Below are 14,550 nucleotides of genomic sequence, written 5' to 3'. Positions count from 1 at the left end.
TTGCTCTTCACCCTCAAATTAATCTCTCTACTCATCTGTGGTTACATCAGTATTTTCTCTCTCTTCCCCCTCCCATGAAAACACCAATGCTCCAAACACTGGACTTGTACAGAGGGTGTGCATTTTAACTAAGAGGTAGCTGAACTTTAGTCTTCCTGTTAAAGGGCTACTTTAGTGGTAAGTCTTTGACAGCCACAGTACTTGAAACTTAGTATTAGGACATCATGCACCTGCTCCTCAGCAGAAGAAACACAGGATATGAAACCTGCGCTGATTTCCAAATCCCCCAACTTACCATACCATCAAACATGGACACAAACAGATGGCAAACATACTGCATCAGCAGTCCACATCAGGATATTATACAGACCTTTCAAATGCCGATCTTGTAAAGTACGGAATTTTATTCTAATAGTCTAAATTTACAGATCTAACTCCAAAGGGTAGGAATCTCTGCCCTTCTCCTGCTTATGTCATATCATTCAAGGAATCAAAGTAATCCAGTCATCATTCCTTCTTAAACAGTCAACCTCTATAAAGGTTCTGATTCTTCCCCTCTACTCAGCATGGGTGAGACCATATCTGGAGTGCTGCGTCCAGTGCTGGGCTCCTCAGCACAAGAGAGACAGACATACTGGAGAGAGTCCCGCAAAGGGCCACTAAGATGATTAAGGGATTGGAGTATCTGTTATATGAGAGTCTGAAGGAGCTGGGATTGTTTGACCTCAAGAAGAGAAGACTCAAGGGGTGGTGGTGAATTTTATTGGTTTGTATGAAAAAAAAAAAAAGAAAAAAGAAAAGAAAAAGAAGGGAGGAAGTAAGGACAATGGAACCAGGCTCCTCTCAGTAGTGCCCTGCGAAAGGACAAGAGGCAATGGACACAAATTGAGATACAGGAAACTCCACTGAAATAGATGAAAAAGGTTTCACTGAATGGGCAACTGAACACTTGGAAAGCCTCATTTTATAATAAAGGAGATGGCTCAAAGAAACTTACCTGATACCTACAAACCACTCCAATATTTATTTTTGCTCTTGGTCTTACGAACATTTTAGTATGTGACCTGCAGGACCAGAGAGGTCCTGCACTTAACTTCTGATACCTGAAGGTCCTCCAATTACTTCAGAGGCCCCAGATATACTGATGGATGAGTCCCGTATTAACTAAGAATATTTATATTTTTGTTACAGATATAAAAAAGTGTTTCTGTCTTAAATGTACATTAAGCATAGCATAATACCTTCGTGCTAAGAAAAGCACAAAATCAGAAAAACGTGGCTACTTCAGGTAGTATTTCTAAATTTAGATGACCAATTTCTCAGAGAAAGTTTAAGAAATATGTCCCTCACAGTTAATGTGCTGTTTTTACATCACAAAAACTTTGCTTCAGCTTTTCAAAAGTAACTTCTTTACATGTAAAACCAGTAAGATTAGTTCTTTTAAGAACTAACACTGCTGACCAGTTGTAGTGACGTAGCAGTGCCACCTCCAGCAAACACATTGTATTTGCACTTCCACTGCTGTCACATCTGCTTAATTTACTAAGACTGCACAAGTGTCCTCTTGTCTTCTCTCTTACAAGCTCAGCTTAAAACTTTAAGCCACCTTCTATCTGCTCAATACACTATGAACACAAATCACAGTGATACTTTCTTTTCTTCTATCCAGCTGAAATTAGAAAGGTTTGCAGATCACATAGAATGCTTGCACCCAAACTGGTAACGATGTGATAAATCTGGAAATACCTTAGCTTGTCTTGACAAATCAGTGTATGACACCTAATTAAAAACCAGCACAGAATGGTTTGCATTGTGATTTGCCTGTAAATTATCTGCAAGTACACAGTACAAATTTGAAAGCCACACTCACACCTAAGAGCAATTCTGAGCAAACTTAAGTATTCACTGCAGCCCCTTCCTCCTGACTACACAAAAGCAAATACATATACTAATAAAAAACAAGCCTATAGTGCTGGCACACCAACAGGCTTTGGCAGAGAGCACTTGTGCTTAAAATGAACCTGCCACAGACACACAACATTAACAATCAGTTCTGGGGTTTTGGGTTTGTTTTTGGTTTTTTTTTTTTTTAAAGTTATAAAGGACTCTCTATGAAGTATTTCCAGTATACCAATCCACAGCTGGATGGCACCAGAATGCTCTGTGCAGACCACAAACTACTGTTTCACTCCAGAGGCATCTTTCCAGATACAAGAAAAGAAAAAGTCAAAGTCTTCCTGTCTCCCTCTTTATCCATCTGCACAGAACTTGCTGCAGAATCCTTTAAAATGAAAATCACTTTGATTATGCAATGGAATATTTTAAGGCACCAGAAGAAAGGCAGTTTTTCGTTAATGTTGCTTTTTCAGAATGGAAAACTCAAGGAACATTAAAGATTCAAAGGTCTAAATTACCTTAACAGCAAAGAAATTGAACATGCATACAAGAAATATTTTCAGGTATGCAAGATTATGCACCCTCATAGCAAAAAAGGCCAACAGTATCTTGTGCTGCATTAGGAAGTTGCCAACAGGTGAAGGGAGGTGCTCCTTCCTCTCTGCTCAGCACTGTTGAGGCTGAATCATAGAATAGTTTGGGTTGGAAGGGACCTTTAAAGGTCATCTAGTCCCACCCCCCTGCAATAAGCACGGACATCTTCAACTAGATCAGGTTGCTCAGAGCCCTGTCCAACCTGACCTTGAATGTTTCCAGGGATGGGGCATCTACCACCTCTCTGGGCAACCCATTCCAGTGTCTCACTGCCCTCAATGTGAAAAATTTCTTTTTTTATACCTAGTCTGAATTTAACCTCTTATTTTAAAACCATTACCCCTTGTCCAATTGCAACAGACCTGGCTAAAAATTGTGTTCCCATCTTTCTTAAAAGCCCACTTTAAGTATTGAAAGGCTGCAATAAGGTCTCCCTGGTGCCTTCTCTTCTCCAGGCTGAACAACCCCAACTCTCTCAGTCTGTCTCCATAGGAGAGGTGCTCCAGCCCCCTGATCATCTTCATGGCCCTCCTCTGGACTCACTCTAACAGCTCCATGTCCTTCTTATGTCAGGGACCCCAGAGCTGGATGCAGTATTGCAGGCGGGGTCCCACAAGAGCAGAGAAGAGGGACAGAATCACCTCCCTCGACCTGCTGGCCACGCTTCTTTTGATGCGGCCCAGGATATGGTTGGCTTTCTGGGCTGCGAGCGCACGTTGCCAGCTCACATCCAGCTTTTCATCCATCAGTAGCCCCAAGTCCTTCTCCTCTGGGCTGCTCTCAATCCCTTCATCCCCCAGCTGGTATTGATACCAGAGGTTGTCCCGACCCACGTGCAGGACTTTGCACTTGGCCTTGTTGAGCCTCATGAGGTTCACATGGGCCCACTTCTTGAGCTTCTCCAGGTCCCTCTGAGTAGCATCCCTTCCCTGAATCTGGAGCACTGTGCTCAGTTCTGGGGTCCTCAGTGAAAAAAAGGGACATGGAGTTATTGGAGCGTGTCCAGTGCAGGGCCACAAAGATGATTAAGGGACTGGAGCATCTCTCACACGAGGACAGGCTGAGAGAGCTGGGACTGTTCAGCCTGGAAAAGAGAGTGCTTAGGAAGTATCATATCAATGTTATAAATACCTGATAAGAGGAAATGAAGATGAGGGAGCCAGACTCTTCTCAATAGTGTCCCGTGACAGGACGGGAGACAATGGGCACAAATTAAAACATGTTAAATTCCATCTGAACACAAGAAAACACTTTTTTTATTTTGAGGACAATTCAGCACTAAAAGAGGTTGTCCAGAGAAGTTCTGGTTTCTTATTTGTTAAAGATATTCAAAACCCAACTAGACATGGTCCTGGACAGCCTGCTGCAGGTGACCCTGCCTGAGCAGGGGGCTTGGACTAGATAATCTGCAGAGTTGCCTTGCAACCTAAATGATTCTGTAATTATGCCACCTGATCAAAAAAGTTTACTAAAGGCAACACAGACCACTTGGTCAAAGGTAAATTAATGTCAATTCACAATTCTAGAAACTCAAATGCACATTGCGACTTTGTTGGAAAACTTTCTTTTCTGGCTTTCAACAGAGGGTAGGAAAGCTGTTATTGATAAGCTTACTGAAAAATAACATTTCCTGAATTTATATACAAAACTGAATTGAAGTTCTGTACATAATTTTAATCTTGCTTATAGACAATATTGTAATGCATTAGCAACAGGTTTATTTTGAACTCTGACCAAATTCCCTGAAGGCTCTCTTGACAATGAATACCCAAGGAAGTAAAATGCCGAAGAATTGCACACTGCAACTGTGTGAAGACTGTCGGGGCAGGAAAAAAAAAAAGCGCACCATTCAATCTACAAAGCTCCAGTTAGCATACAATCTCTATAAGGACTATCAAATATATCAGTGCTAAAAATCTTGTCTGACACCCTCCAAAGCCTAATAAGAAACTGATCCAGTGATGCTCCCAATAGCTAATGCGTTTTTCTGATTCCACCTTTTGATTTGTTACTCCTCCTTTTTGTACAGTCCAGTATTACATCAGATAGCAAAAACGGTCCACATACTCCTTTGAGCCAAAAAGGCCAAATACAACTGATCTGTAGGCTACCCTGTTAAAAGACTGAAATTATAAACTAATTTTTTATTATATACTCAAGTGAAACAGGATTGTTCTGATTTTCAGTCACTTCAACACTTAGTTGTAGGGGGAAGTTATCACCAGCTCACAGGCTTTAACTTCCTGAAGTGATCCAACGCCACTTAAAAAGCCTAACTACACGCATCTAAAATGAACGCTTCTCAGTACCGCTGGCATATTCAGACAAACTCTTATCCTAAGAGTCAATGAGCAGTGCCTTACCTTGAAATTGTTCTCTTTTGGTTTTCTTCTCATTATTATATTAAATGTCTCATAAACATCTTCTGCTCCATTTTGGATTGTATTGGTCATGTCTTGTTGATACTGATTTGGGTCCAGAAATACTCTGTATGTTCTGCAATCCCCTTTAAGTCTTGGTTTGGGTTCAGGTCCTGTCCGTAATTAAACAGTAAGATTAGGATTTGAAGTAGTGCAAAAAGCAGATTATCATTCAAATAAGTGATCCATAATCGGTCCTGAAATTAAATTTAGACAGATTCATATGATGAAACCAAGTTCTGCTTGGCATTACAAATACTCTTATTTCATGTTTTCACCCCTTTTCTAATAGAGTTTTTGAACATAAGCTATTTTATTCCTAAAACCAAAGTGTACTGGATTTACTTAATTAATCTAATTGCATCTGATTTTACCAGAGGAAATTAGCTGACCTTTCTCAGGACTGCTTATGGAATGGATTTGTTTTTTCAAGTAGGCAATTAATTCAATAAGCATTGCTTAAAAGAGGAGCAAGTAAATGATTAGGCTGTTACTAAAAAAAAAAGTAATATTTCAAACAAGTTTTGGTATCATACCTTCTTCAATAACACGTCCTTTTTCATCCAACATGCCCTGGATTTCACAGCCTCTGACATACACCAGGCCAGTCTGCTCAACAAAAGGTCGTCGTCGGTCAAACTTGGTGCCATAAGGTTGTGTGGGACGTACCGTAATCAAGAAGCAGACATCATGTTTACGCAGACCTGATTCCAAAAAGAAACATTCAGTGATTTGATTGAATGCCATTTTCCTTTTCCATTCCTTAATATATATACACAATAGAATACATGAAAATTACTATTAAATAAACCCCACCTGTTTAAGAGAATAATGTGTTCTGTTTCAAAATATGCCTTTAACTTGGAGGATACAGAACTATACAATATTGTCATCTTTTCCACTATTCTTGCACACCAATATCTGCTAGGACTTCAGATATGAAGAGGAAAAATTGACTGCTTTTTTCATGACAACAAGCTTACTATTTCAAGATTATTCTTCTGCCAATAATCTTACTTAGGTTACACAACCTAGATATTTTCAGTCTTACATCAAAAGTAGAGTGCCATTAATCTCTTATTCTCATTGCTTTCTTGTGCACTAACCTCCAATTTTATTTTTTTTTTTTACAACAATTTCAGTGCAGTGTCTAGAACTGGGCATAACTAAAGTAACTTACTTAATAGGGTAAAAGGTCACTTAACCAAGTTACTTGTTTTCCATATTACATTCCAGTTTATAAATCCTGATATGACTTGGTTGAGCGTTTTTCCTTTTCCCTCAGCAGTAACATATTGTCATGGAGTCGCGTTTGCTTTTGAGCGATGATGACCTCTGACTCTTCATTTTGCAGAGTTACTGCCTAACAAGTTCCAACATGCATTTGTGCAGTGACTTGCTCTTGCTTAAGGTTAATATCTTGATATTCATCCTTGTTGAATTACACCCTACCAATTCACTAATGTAATTTTGAACACTACTCCTTTTCTCCAGTATACCTAGAGATTCTCACAGTTCTAAGACACCTTCAAAACTTAGTAAACACACGCTGCATTTTTCATACAAAACAAATAATTTCTCACTACTCTCCGGATATTATCAAATCTAAAGCAGTTTCATCAAGATCTTGTTATGGCAGGCAATAATTCAACAAATTCTTCATGTCAATTTTGATTAAGTTAAAGCATTACCGCTTTTGAAATCACAGAGGCTCTTACAGTCTTTAAAAAGCTAGGTGCACCACTATATAGCTACCTTCAGTATAGTGAAGTCTATGCCACCCTCCTAGCTTTTCTACTTTAATAGAAATCTTCATTCCCAAACTTGTATCTGCTTATTTATCACATGCTCGAGCTTTGGCATTTGTGCTACGTGAGCTGTAATCGCAGCACAGGTGGGTAGCTTCAGCACATTTAACAGGGTTCTCTAACAAAAGAGAAGGGAGTGACATTTACTGATAATCCAAGTGCACATACATGCTCCTACGCCACTTGCCAACATGGTCAGCTAAAGTTCAATTCCCCAAGCAAAAGACGTGTTGCCTGCGGATACTCATAAGAGTCAGCACTTCCTAACAACATTCCAATATACTGAAAACTACTAAAATGTACTGGTTTGAATTAACTCAAAATCTGTCCTCTCCACTTGTGTATGAGACAGATATCACCTTCCCCACTACTTCTCCCAGTATGACATTATTAGCATCCATATTAATCATAGAATCATAGATTTAATTTAAAATGCTAAGTTACTTGTCCACATTCCCTATAAAGGGCAGACTTTTACAGCTACAAACCAAATGACATCAGTCTGAAATAGTAAACTTTCCACTCCCAATGGACATGTAAATACTTTAATAATTCCAATCTTCATTTTAGGGAAGTATACACTTCTTCGACTTGGAAATAACTGACTTTTAAACAGTGTATTAAGATTGGCAAATCTGTAGCACAGATAAAAAAAACCAAAAAAAACCCCCCAACTTTCTTACAAATAAGAGTGCATCAAAGTGTATTTTGATGAGCACTTATTTTGAAGGACCTTATTTCAAAGAATGTAAGTACCTTCCCATTCATCTTTGATGTTATCTCGGACATTTAAATTAATTGTAACATCTGCTCGTACTCGCATGGGCCAGTTTTCACCAATATTGGGCTTTGCCACCTCCACCACTGTGAAAGAGACAATGGGTTGCGCCATCCTAGCCCATCCACCAAAGACCACACCTCCGTATTCCGATAACCTAAAAAAAAAAAAAAACCCCCAAAAAATCCCAAACACCAAAGTTTTGTTAGTCATTATCTGATAACAGATTCAGTTCTTTTTTTTTTAAACTGTGAAACAATTTACCTCACAGTCAGCTTTAAGACAAAAGTAGAAGTCTTAATTTTACATGCTACTGAAGTAGATTCATATAATCCTGCATTTTAGAACTGAAGCATAACATGAACTGACTCATTCTTCTATTTCAAGAAGCAAAAGGCATTATAAACAAAAAAAACTGCCACAAACTCACAGAGAGAGAAGAAAAAGGGCAGATAACAAAAAGCAACTACTGAGTATAAGAAATATCATGCCAACCAAATGATCCCCTGAAATCTAAAGAGGATAACAACGTGGCAGATGTCAATTCAAGAATACTCAGTAACACCTCTCACAAACCAGAAGAGCTAGTGGTAAAGTTTCCAGATTTTGTAGTCTCAGCCAAGGCTTAGTACTTCTCCAAAACTAACTCATTCATATTAACACAACGAAGGCTGGTTGTTAGCATCCAACATACTGTCTTAACACATCTACAGGGATACACAGCAACACGCCCTTACAAAATCATTCCACAGGATGGCAATACCTTATGGAAGACATCAGTACAAAACATAGTATCTATGTAACAATTTAATATACATTTGTTACTATATATTTACTATATAGATAATATCAGTTATTCACTCTCAAATGCACTTTTATTACAACTGAAGTTGAACTGACTGGTTTGCATCAGTTAATAAGTATTACCATGGTTTCATCCTACTGACACTATCTTCAATGTCCTGTCTGATCTCGTAGGTAGACTCTAAGCGGAACAGATTGAAGTTCCTCAGCAGGTAGTCATGAAGAGTCAGAAACTGTAGATTCAATTTGGGAAGTGCAAGACAGCCTAAGGGGGTGAGGGTGGAAGGGAAGAGGTATTTGATGGATAAACAAAAAAGATTAATTAATATATTGGTTCTACAACTTCATAAATACAAACACACATACAACTGCCATAGTTGTTATCCTGGAAGATTCTAAAAACTACTTCTCTTGTAAATAACATGCCATTGAAAAGCATACATTTTCCTGCCTCCTTTCCCCAAATTTTCAGGTTTTCTCTAAATGAACCTGCACAAGATTAAAGGAATTTTCATCCTTCTGGCAGTAATACAGTGAACTATTTAAAGACTGAATCCTTCCCTGTATTCAGACTACAACAAAATTGATTTTATAAAAACCAAATGCAGGGCAAAGAATGGTACTTTGGGAATTCAACAATTAAGCCAGCACTAAGTAATGATGAAAAGCTTGTTAACTAATAAAATAAATAAAAAAAGCATTATCCAACATTTCCCCAGCTCCAATCCTTTATATTTATTAGAAGCCACAAAAACCTTCAATATAGAAAAAAATTTTAAGCCAAGAAATCAAATTTTAATGCACAACTTTCCTCAGAAGTTTCTGTTACTGATTATAATTTTTTTTTTTAATGAGAAATATCTAATCTTCCCATGTTTTTCAAGCTAAACAAGTATCAAAACTCCTAGACAGGTCCTAAAGCTTACATAGCTTTAGGGTAGTCTTAGATGTAAGAATTTTTATTGTGGAAAATTTGCATGTTACTCATTTAACATTACTGGAGTAATGTTCCAGGTCGACACTGATGCGTAAGACCTGTGAAAGCATCAGGCTTTTGTAACTTGCAATATTAACCTTGAAACCTTTCACTGGTACACGTACTGCATATTGGCTTTCACATGCACTGAGATACAGTGGCGGTGAAGAAAGGCAATAGAACACAGTAATTTCTATTCTAGAAATCCTCATGGTGATAAAATACTTTAACACATTTCCCAACACCAAGTAACAAACCCTGTCCTATAAAGCTAGTTATACGCACAAAGAGCAGAGCCTAAAGCAACACTTCTTTAAGGCTGCAAAGCATTTATCAGACAGATATTCTTCTTCCCCTTTTTTTTGTTTTAAAGAAAATAGAAACAATACTCCTATCTTTCTTGGGCTAAATTACTCTTAATTACATTTCAGACCAAAAGAATTTAGCTACTTTTAAGAACACAAAAAAACCCCAACAAGACGACAAAAACCAGAACTGTCTTGTTCAAAGTCAGGGCTGGAGAACAGATGGAGATTAAAGAGGAAAACAAGAGTGTAAACTGAAACTAAGAAAAGCAAAATAGAAAAATACTTGTCTGACAGCAACAGAAATGCTTCACAACAGTGCTATCAATACACGGATAATAACAGCAAAAGAGTTCACCTCAGAGGGAGGAAATGTTTCCACTAGCAATCACTGTTACTTGCCAAAGTTATATTTCACCATTAATAAAAAGTCACAAACCAGCACAGGAAGAGGTGTGATGAGCTGCTCTTTCCCCACCCCCATAACATATATATTGTGATTAATATATTTGGCTAATAAAACACAAAATAATTTGTGCATGCACTGTATGCGTAAGTCAGCCTTCCAATACAGTCTGTATGACAGTAAAGCTACCTTGACTTGTATTTAGAACCCGAATGTTCCAGAGCATTAGAACAACCTATATGATGTTTACTGGAGTGAAAAATTTAATTAAAAAAAATCTTGGTTTATATATTAATTTCCGAGAAATTACAGCAATCACCGCGTTTTGATTCTTTTTGTGGGGGTTTTTTGCTTTGGTTTCTTTTGGTTTTGTTTTTGCCGTTGGGTTTTTTTTGGTCAGTTTTTTTGTTGTTTTGGGTTGAGGGGTTTTTGGTCATTTTTTTTGTTTTAGTTTGGCTTTTTTTTTTTTAAAGAACCACCCCCAACAGGAGACTTATTATTCAGAAGAATCTGAATCAGCTTTCAACTACTTGCATCATACCAAACGTAAGTACTTTATCTCTTCTTGGGCAGATCTCTAAATGGCATTTGTATCTTATCTGTTTGGAAAAAGATCCTTTGCTGCCTATAACCCTGCCTTATCTAAAAGGGTTAAATTTCAAAAATCTTTTTCTTCTCATTAATACTTCTTCACAGAGAATCTATCCCAACAAAACTAGTTTATGCTAAGCAGATGAACTTATGGCTTATACCTACACCAAAAAAGAAAAATCTGAATCAAAACTACATGGAGAACAGTACAGAATACTCACTACTCAAACCAGAAACATACTTTATAGACTAGTGTTTGAAAACATACGTTGTTATTTGGAATTTCCATGTTCCAAATTACGATTTTCACATTCCTAATGAAAATTCCAATGATCCACATTAAAATTTTCAGCATAAGATTTTAAGAAGCACACGTTTTTTAAAGTAGCTAGACAAAAATACACGTGCTGTTTACTGCAAAGCCTAAAATTACATATTTCCTTGTTTGCAATACCGGCAAGTTTGCTTCCTTGCTCATGAGCACATCAAGAAAGAACGCTAGGTTCTGAATTTAGAGTGCATACACCACCTTTCAGTGACTATGTGTACACTTCTATCTTGAAATCAAAGAATAAGATAATTAGTGTTAATTTCCTCCCATCACCACCCTTTTTCTTCCTTTTAAAAAGGCCTTCTTGAACATACTTAAGAACAGAGCACAGATAACAGCTTTTCTGATGCATGTTTACAACCTGTTTCACCTTACAGTAACTACCTGTGCCACAGCTGGTGGTATAGAACATCTGTTACCCAGATTAGAAGCAAATAAATGTTTTTGTGTAAACACAGGCCTTTGGATTTTTCTTTAAAGCCACTACAAATTTGCTATCAATTTCATCTCAGAGTTCCTGATTCACAACTCAAAAAAACCTGACCTTACTCTAAGATACCACAAGATGTCAAAGGACTGCATATAAGCTCCCAAAACAGAATGAACACAGACATCAGAACTGCGCTTTTTTCCCCAATATTTACTGTCCTGTTCAGCATTTACTGAACTACTAATCATACCTTCTCCAGAATAATATTCCGTTGGTACAATATTTTCATCCCAAATAATCTTCTCTGTGGGATAGAGGGGCATCTGGTTGAGTTGCTGAATTTGAGATATTCGTCGCTCATGACGGGAAACCTAAAGAAAGGATGCATTTTAGAATTCCGTAAGTCATAAAGGGACAACAAAGCTATCTTTGGAACAAACACACTAATCTAAGACTGCTGATGGTCATTTGCTATTTTCTCTCTTTTAATAAGTTTCGGTTTAGTTATATTTAATTAAAAAAACCCAGCAAAACAAAATCAAATGCACACAGTGACATCAGAAGATGAACAAGCACATAGTCAAACTATCGGTCATAGCACCAGAGTCAATCAGTTGGCTGCTCAGTTGACCAAAAATGGCACAACAGAACTGAAAATATTCAGTCAAGGCTTAGCAGAGAATCAACTTTAATGGAAAGCAAAATGAATTTCATTTGAGCACATGGTCAATAGCTAACTACCACTGCTCATTCAGGAACAGCTAATCTTCATTCCCTCCTTGGGAGGAAAAAAAAAAAATCCATCCAGTACTACAATATGTCACCTGAACAAATATCTCTCCATGGCATCCATAAGCATCATGTTACTACCATCTACACCTTAGGAAATTACATGAATTATTTTTGAAGAAATCAACACAAAATAAACCTACGAAAAAGCTTTAAAAAACAAGCTATGCTATTCTAATACTAGTATCAGATCAGCAGCCTACAGTAATATTGTTACTCACTGAATATTCAAAAAAACATTATGTGCATCAAACTGTATTTCAAATGGGCTTGAGGAACCAAAGTAGTACTGAATATCTAGATCTACTTTAGCACGTTTTTTTTTGTTTTTAAAGGGGACAAACAGGTTACTACATAAACAGCAAAACTTTTCCAGAAGAACTCAAAACTGCTGCTGAGACTCTGCTTACTGACCTTTACAATTACACTGAACACATACATTCTAGTTTCTCAGGGAAACAGCATTTATAAATAAACATTTTAAAATATTTGAACTTTTATGGTTTTAAACGCCACCTTAGTATGTAGTTAACTGCTGTAACACTGCCATGGTTCACAGGTGGTTTTAGCAAAAGGTCCTAAACAGCTACTTTCCTACAGCGTAGTTGCTAGATGTAGCTATATCCTGAGTTTGCAATGAAAAAATACAAGCAATATTAATTCTGGTTTTACCAGCAACTCCAGCAGAAACTCCTTTTCATGGCTCGAGTCCTGCCCCTCGGGCAGGGGCGGCAGGAGGCAGAGGTATGACGCCACCTGGTGGAGAACGTTCGAGCTGCACAACGGAAGGAAAACCACAAGTCGCATCACTCACGCTGAACCGGAGAGAGGGCACTTACCCTAGCTTTTTTTTTTTTTTCCCCCCTCCTTTAAAAAAAATTAATTTCCACCTATGAAATTCATCAGAAAATTATCAAAAATAATCAAAAATTACAGATCAGTATTTTAAGTGAAACCTGAGATATTTAAAATATTTATTTTTGTAATTGTTACCAAATGCTCTAGAGCACTTCCATGGGTCAGCCACAGGTGTGTAAGCTGAACCACTCATCTGCAATAAACACAGCAAGGTGCAAATATTTTTTTATTGTTTCAAGACATGGACCTGAAAACAGAACCAAACAACAGAGCACACATTGCCTTTGTCAACATACAGACTGCTATTCTTTTAATCACAGCATTTACCATACAGTACAGTTAATATAGCAGTATACTTCTATGATTTCTGGTGTAGTTTTTGTACAGAACAGATTAAAAAAGCCAAATTTAAAAAGTCAGAGGTTAACTACTGTAAGTTAATTGCTGCTACAATTACTGTAAGCAGCCAGCTATTTTCCAGAAAATTAGTACTTTCTCACATTCGTTACAAAAAAGGGAAACAAAGACATTTTTCTTATACTGGAATTCTAGTACTTGCCTACTAGTGGACGCAAACTCTCCCCATCTCCCTATTTCAGAAGATGTAAAGGCACCGTGACAAGTCAGAAAGAACTGAGAAATCATGTGAGAAGGCCCAAGAGAAGTCAGAAAGAAAAAAGGCTAGAAATTTCTTAAATTAAAACATACTGAGAACAAAGAATTTCAATTTCATGTTGAAATTTCATTTTGGTAACTTACCTAAGGGGTCCAAATAACTTCACCAGTGAATCACGAGTATCTACTGCAGCTACGTTTGAGAGTGCAAAGTCATATAACTCTGGGAAATGGGCAAAGGCTGCTCTCTACAAAAGACCCATACCCAAAAACTGAATGTAAGCATATTAATGAAACAATTTAAGAGCAAGCTAAGTATTTATACAAAAGCATAGCTTCTTCTGATTCATAACACGTAGCACCCTGTGGACATTACCAGGATAGAAATAAAAACCAGGTGAAATCTCCATTTTTCTTAGTTAGCACCACTTATTTGTTACTCCTGTGTTTCCAACAGTGTCTTTTTTTATATATGCTCCTATCAGGATTTGTTCTGTCATTGAAATAAAACATAAAGGGGCAGACCTGTAGCCTTGCAGATGACAAAGAAAAACAAGGAACAAGTTTAATTTAAACCATGCTTCCTTAAATTTTTTTTGTTAAAACTGATGGGAAAAATTCTGAAAAGTGTAACTCTGTTTATACATCTATAAATAATGTGAATTTTTATTTTGTCTCTTATGTATGAGTTATCACTATTGCTACCATATGTGTGTACTGATCTTGAAGAAATGGTGCCACCTACTGCATAATCATAAGGTAAGTTCCTACAGCACTTAATTTTCCTTTCTGAATGGATTTAATGGGAACAGTTCATCCTGTCAATATCAATGAAAAGTGGTGGTGCTTTGCTAAAGCATATTATTTAGTGATAGTCACATACAAAACATTGGAGCGTTAGTGTCTTCGATACAGTTTAGAAAGTCAATTTAAAACTATTCCTGTAACT

General features: G+C 37.3%; 1 protein-coding gene across 2 annotated transcripts in view; it reads right to left on the bottom strand.

Annotated features, from left to right (window-relative positions):
• Positions 1-14,550, bottom strand: part of AQR (aquarius intron-binding spliceosomal factor) — a 58,324-nt gene that overhangs the window by 30,053 nt on the left and 13,721 nt on the right. For both annotated transcript variants that reach the window (XR_008577311.1, XM_054826991.1), the window contains exons 13-19: positions 13,746-13,849; positions 12,801-12,903; positions 11,590-11,710; positions 8,424-8,565; positions 7,475-7,653; positions 5,447-5,614; positions 4,854-5,023 (exon numbers count right to left, since the gene is read on the bottom strand). Coding sequence is in view for 1 of the 2 variants with exons in the window: in XM_054826991.1 (XP_054682966.1) it covers positions 4,854-5,023; positions 5,447-5,614; positions 7,475-7,653; positions 8,424-8,565; positions 11,590-11,710; positions 12,801-12,903; positions 13,746-13,849 (987 nt within the window). In the remaining variant the exon portion in view is untranslated. The remainder of the gene's footprint in view (positions 1-4,853; positions 5,024-5,446; positions 5,615-7,474; positions 7,654-8,423; positions 8,566-11,589; positions 11,711-12,800; positions 12,904-13,745; positions 13,850-14,550) is intronic.

The sequence above is a fragment of the Grus americana genome, chromosome 5 (genome assembly GCF_028858705.1).
Source record: "Grus americana isolate bGruAme1 chromosome 5, bGruAme1.mat, whole genome shotgun sequence".
In the NCBI taxonomy this organism is placed as follows: Eukaryota; Metazoa; Chordata; class Aves; order Gruiformes; family Gruidae; genus Grus; species Grus americana.
This window is presented reverse-complemented; position numbering and strand designations above follow the sequence as displayed.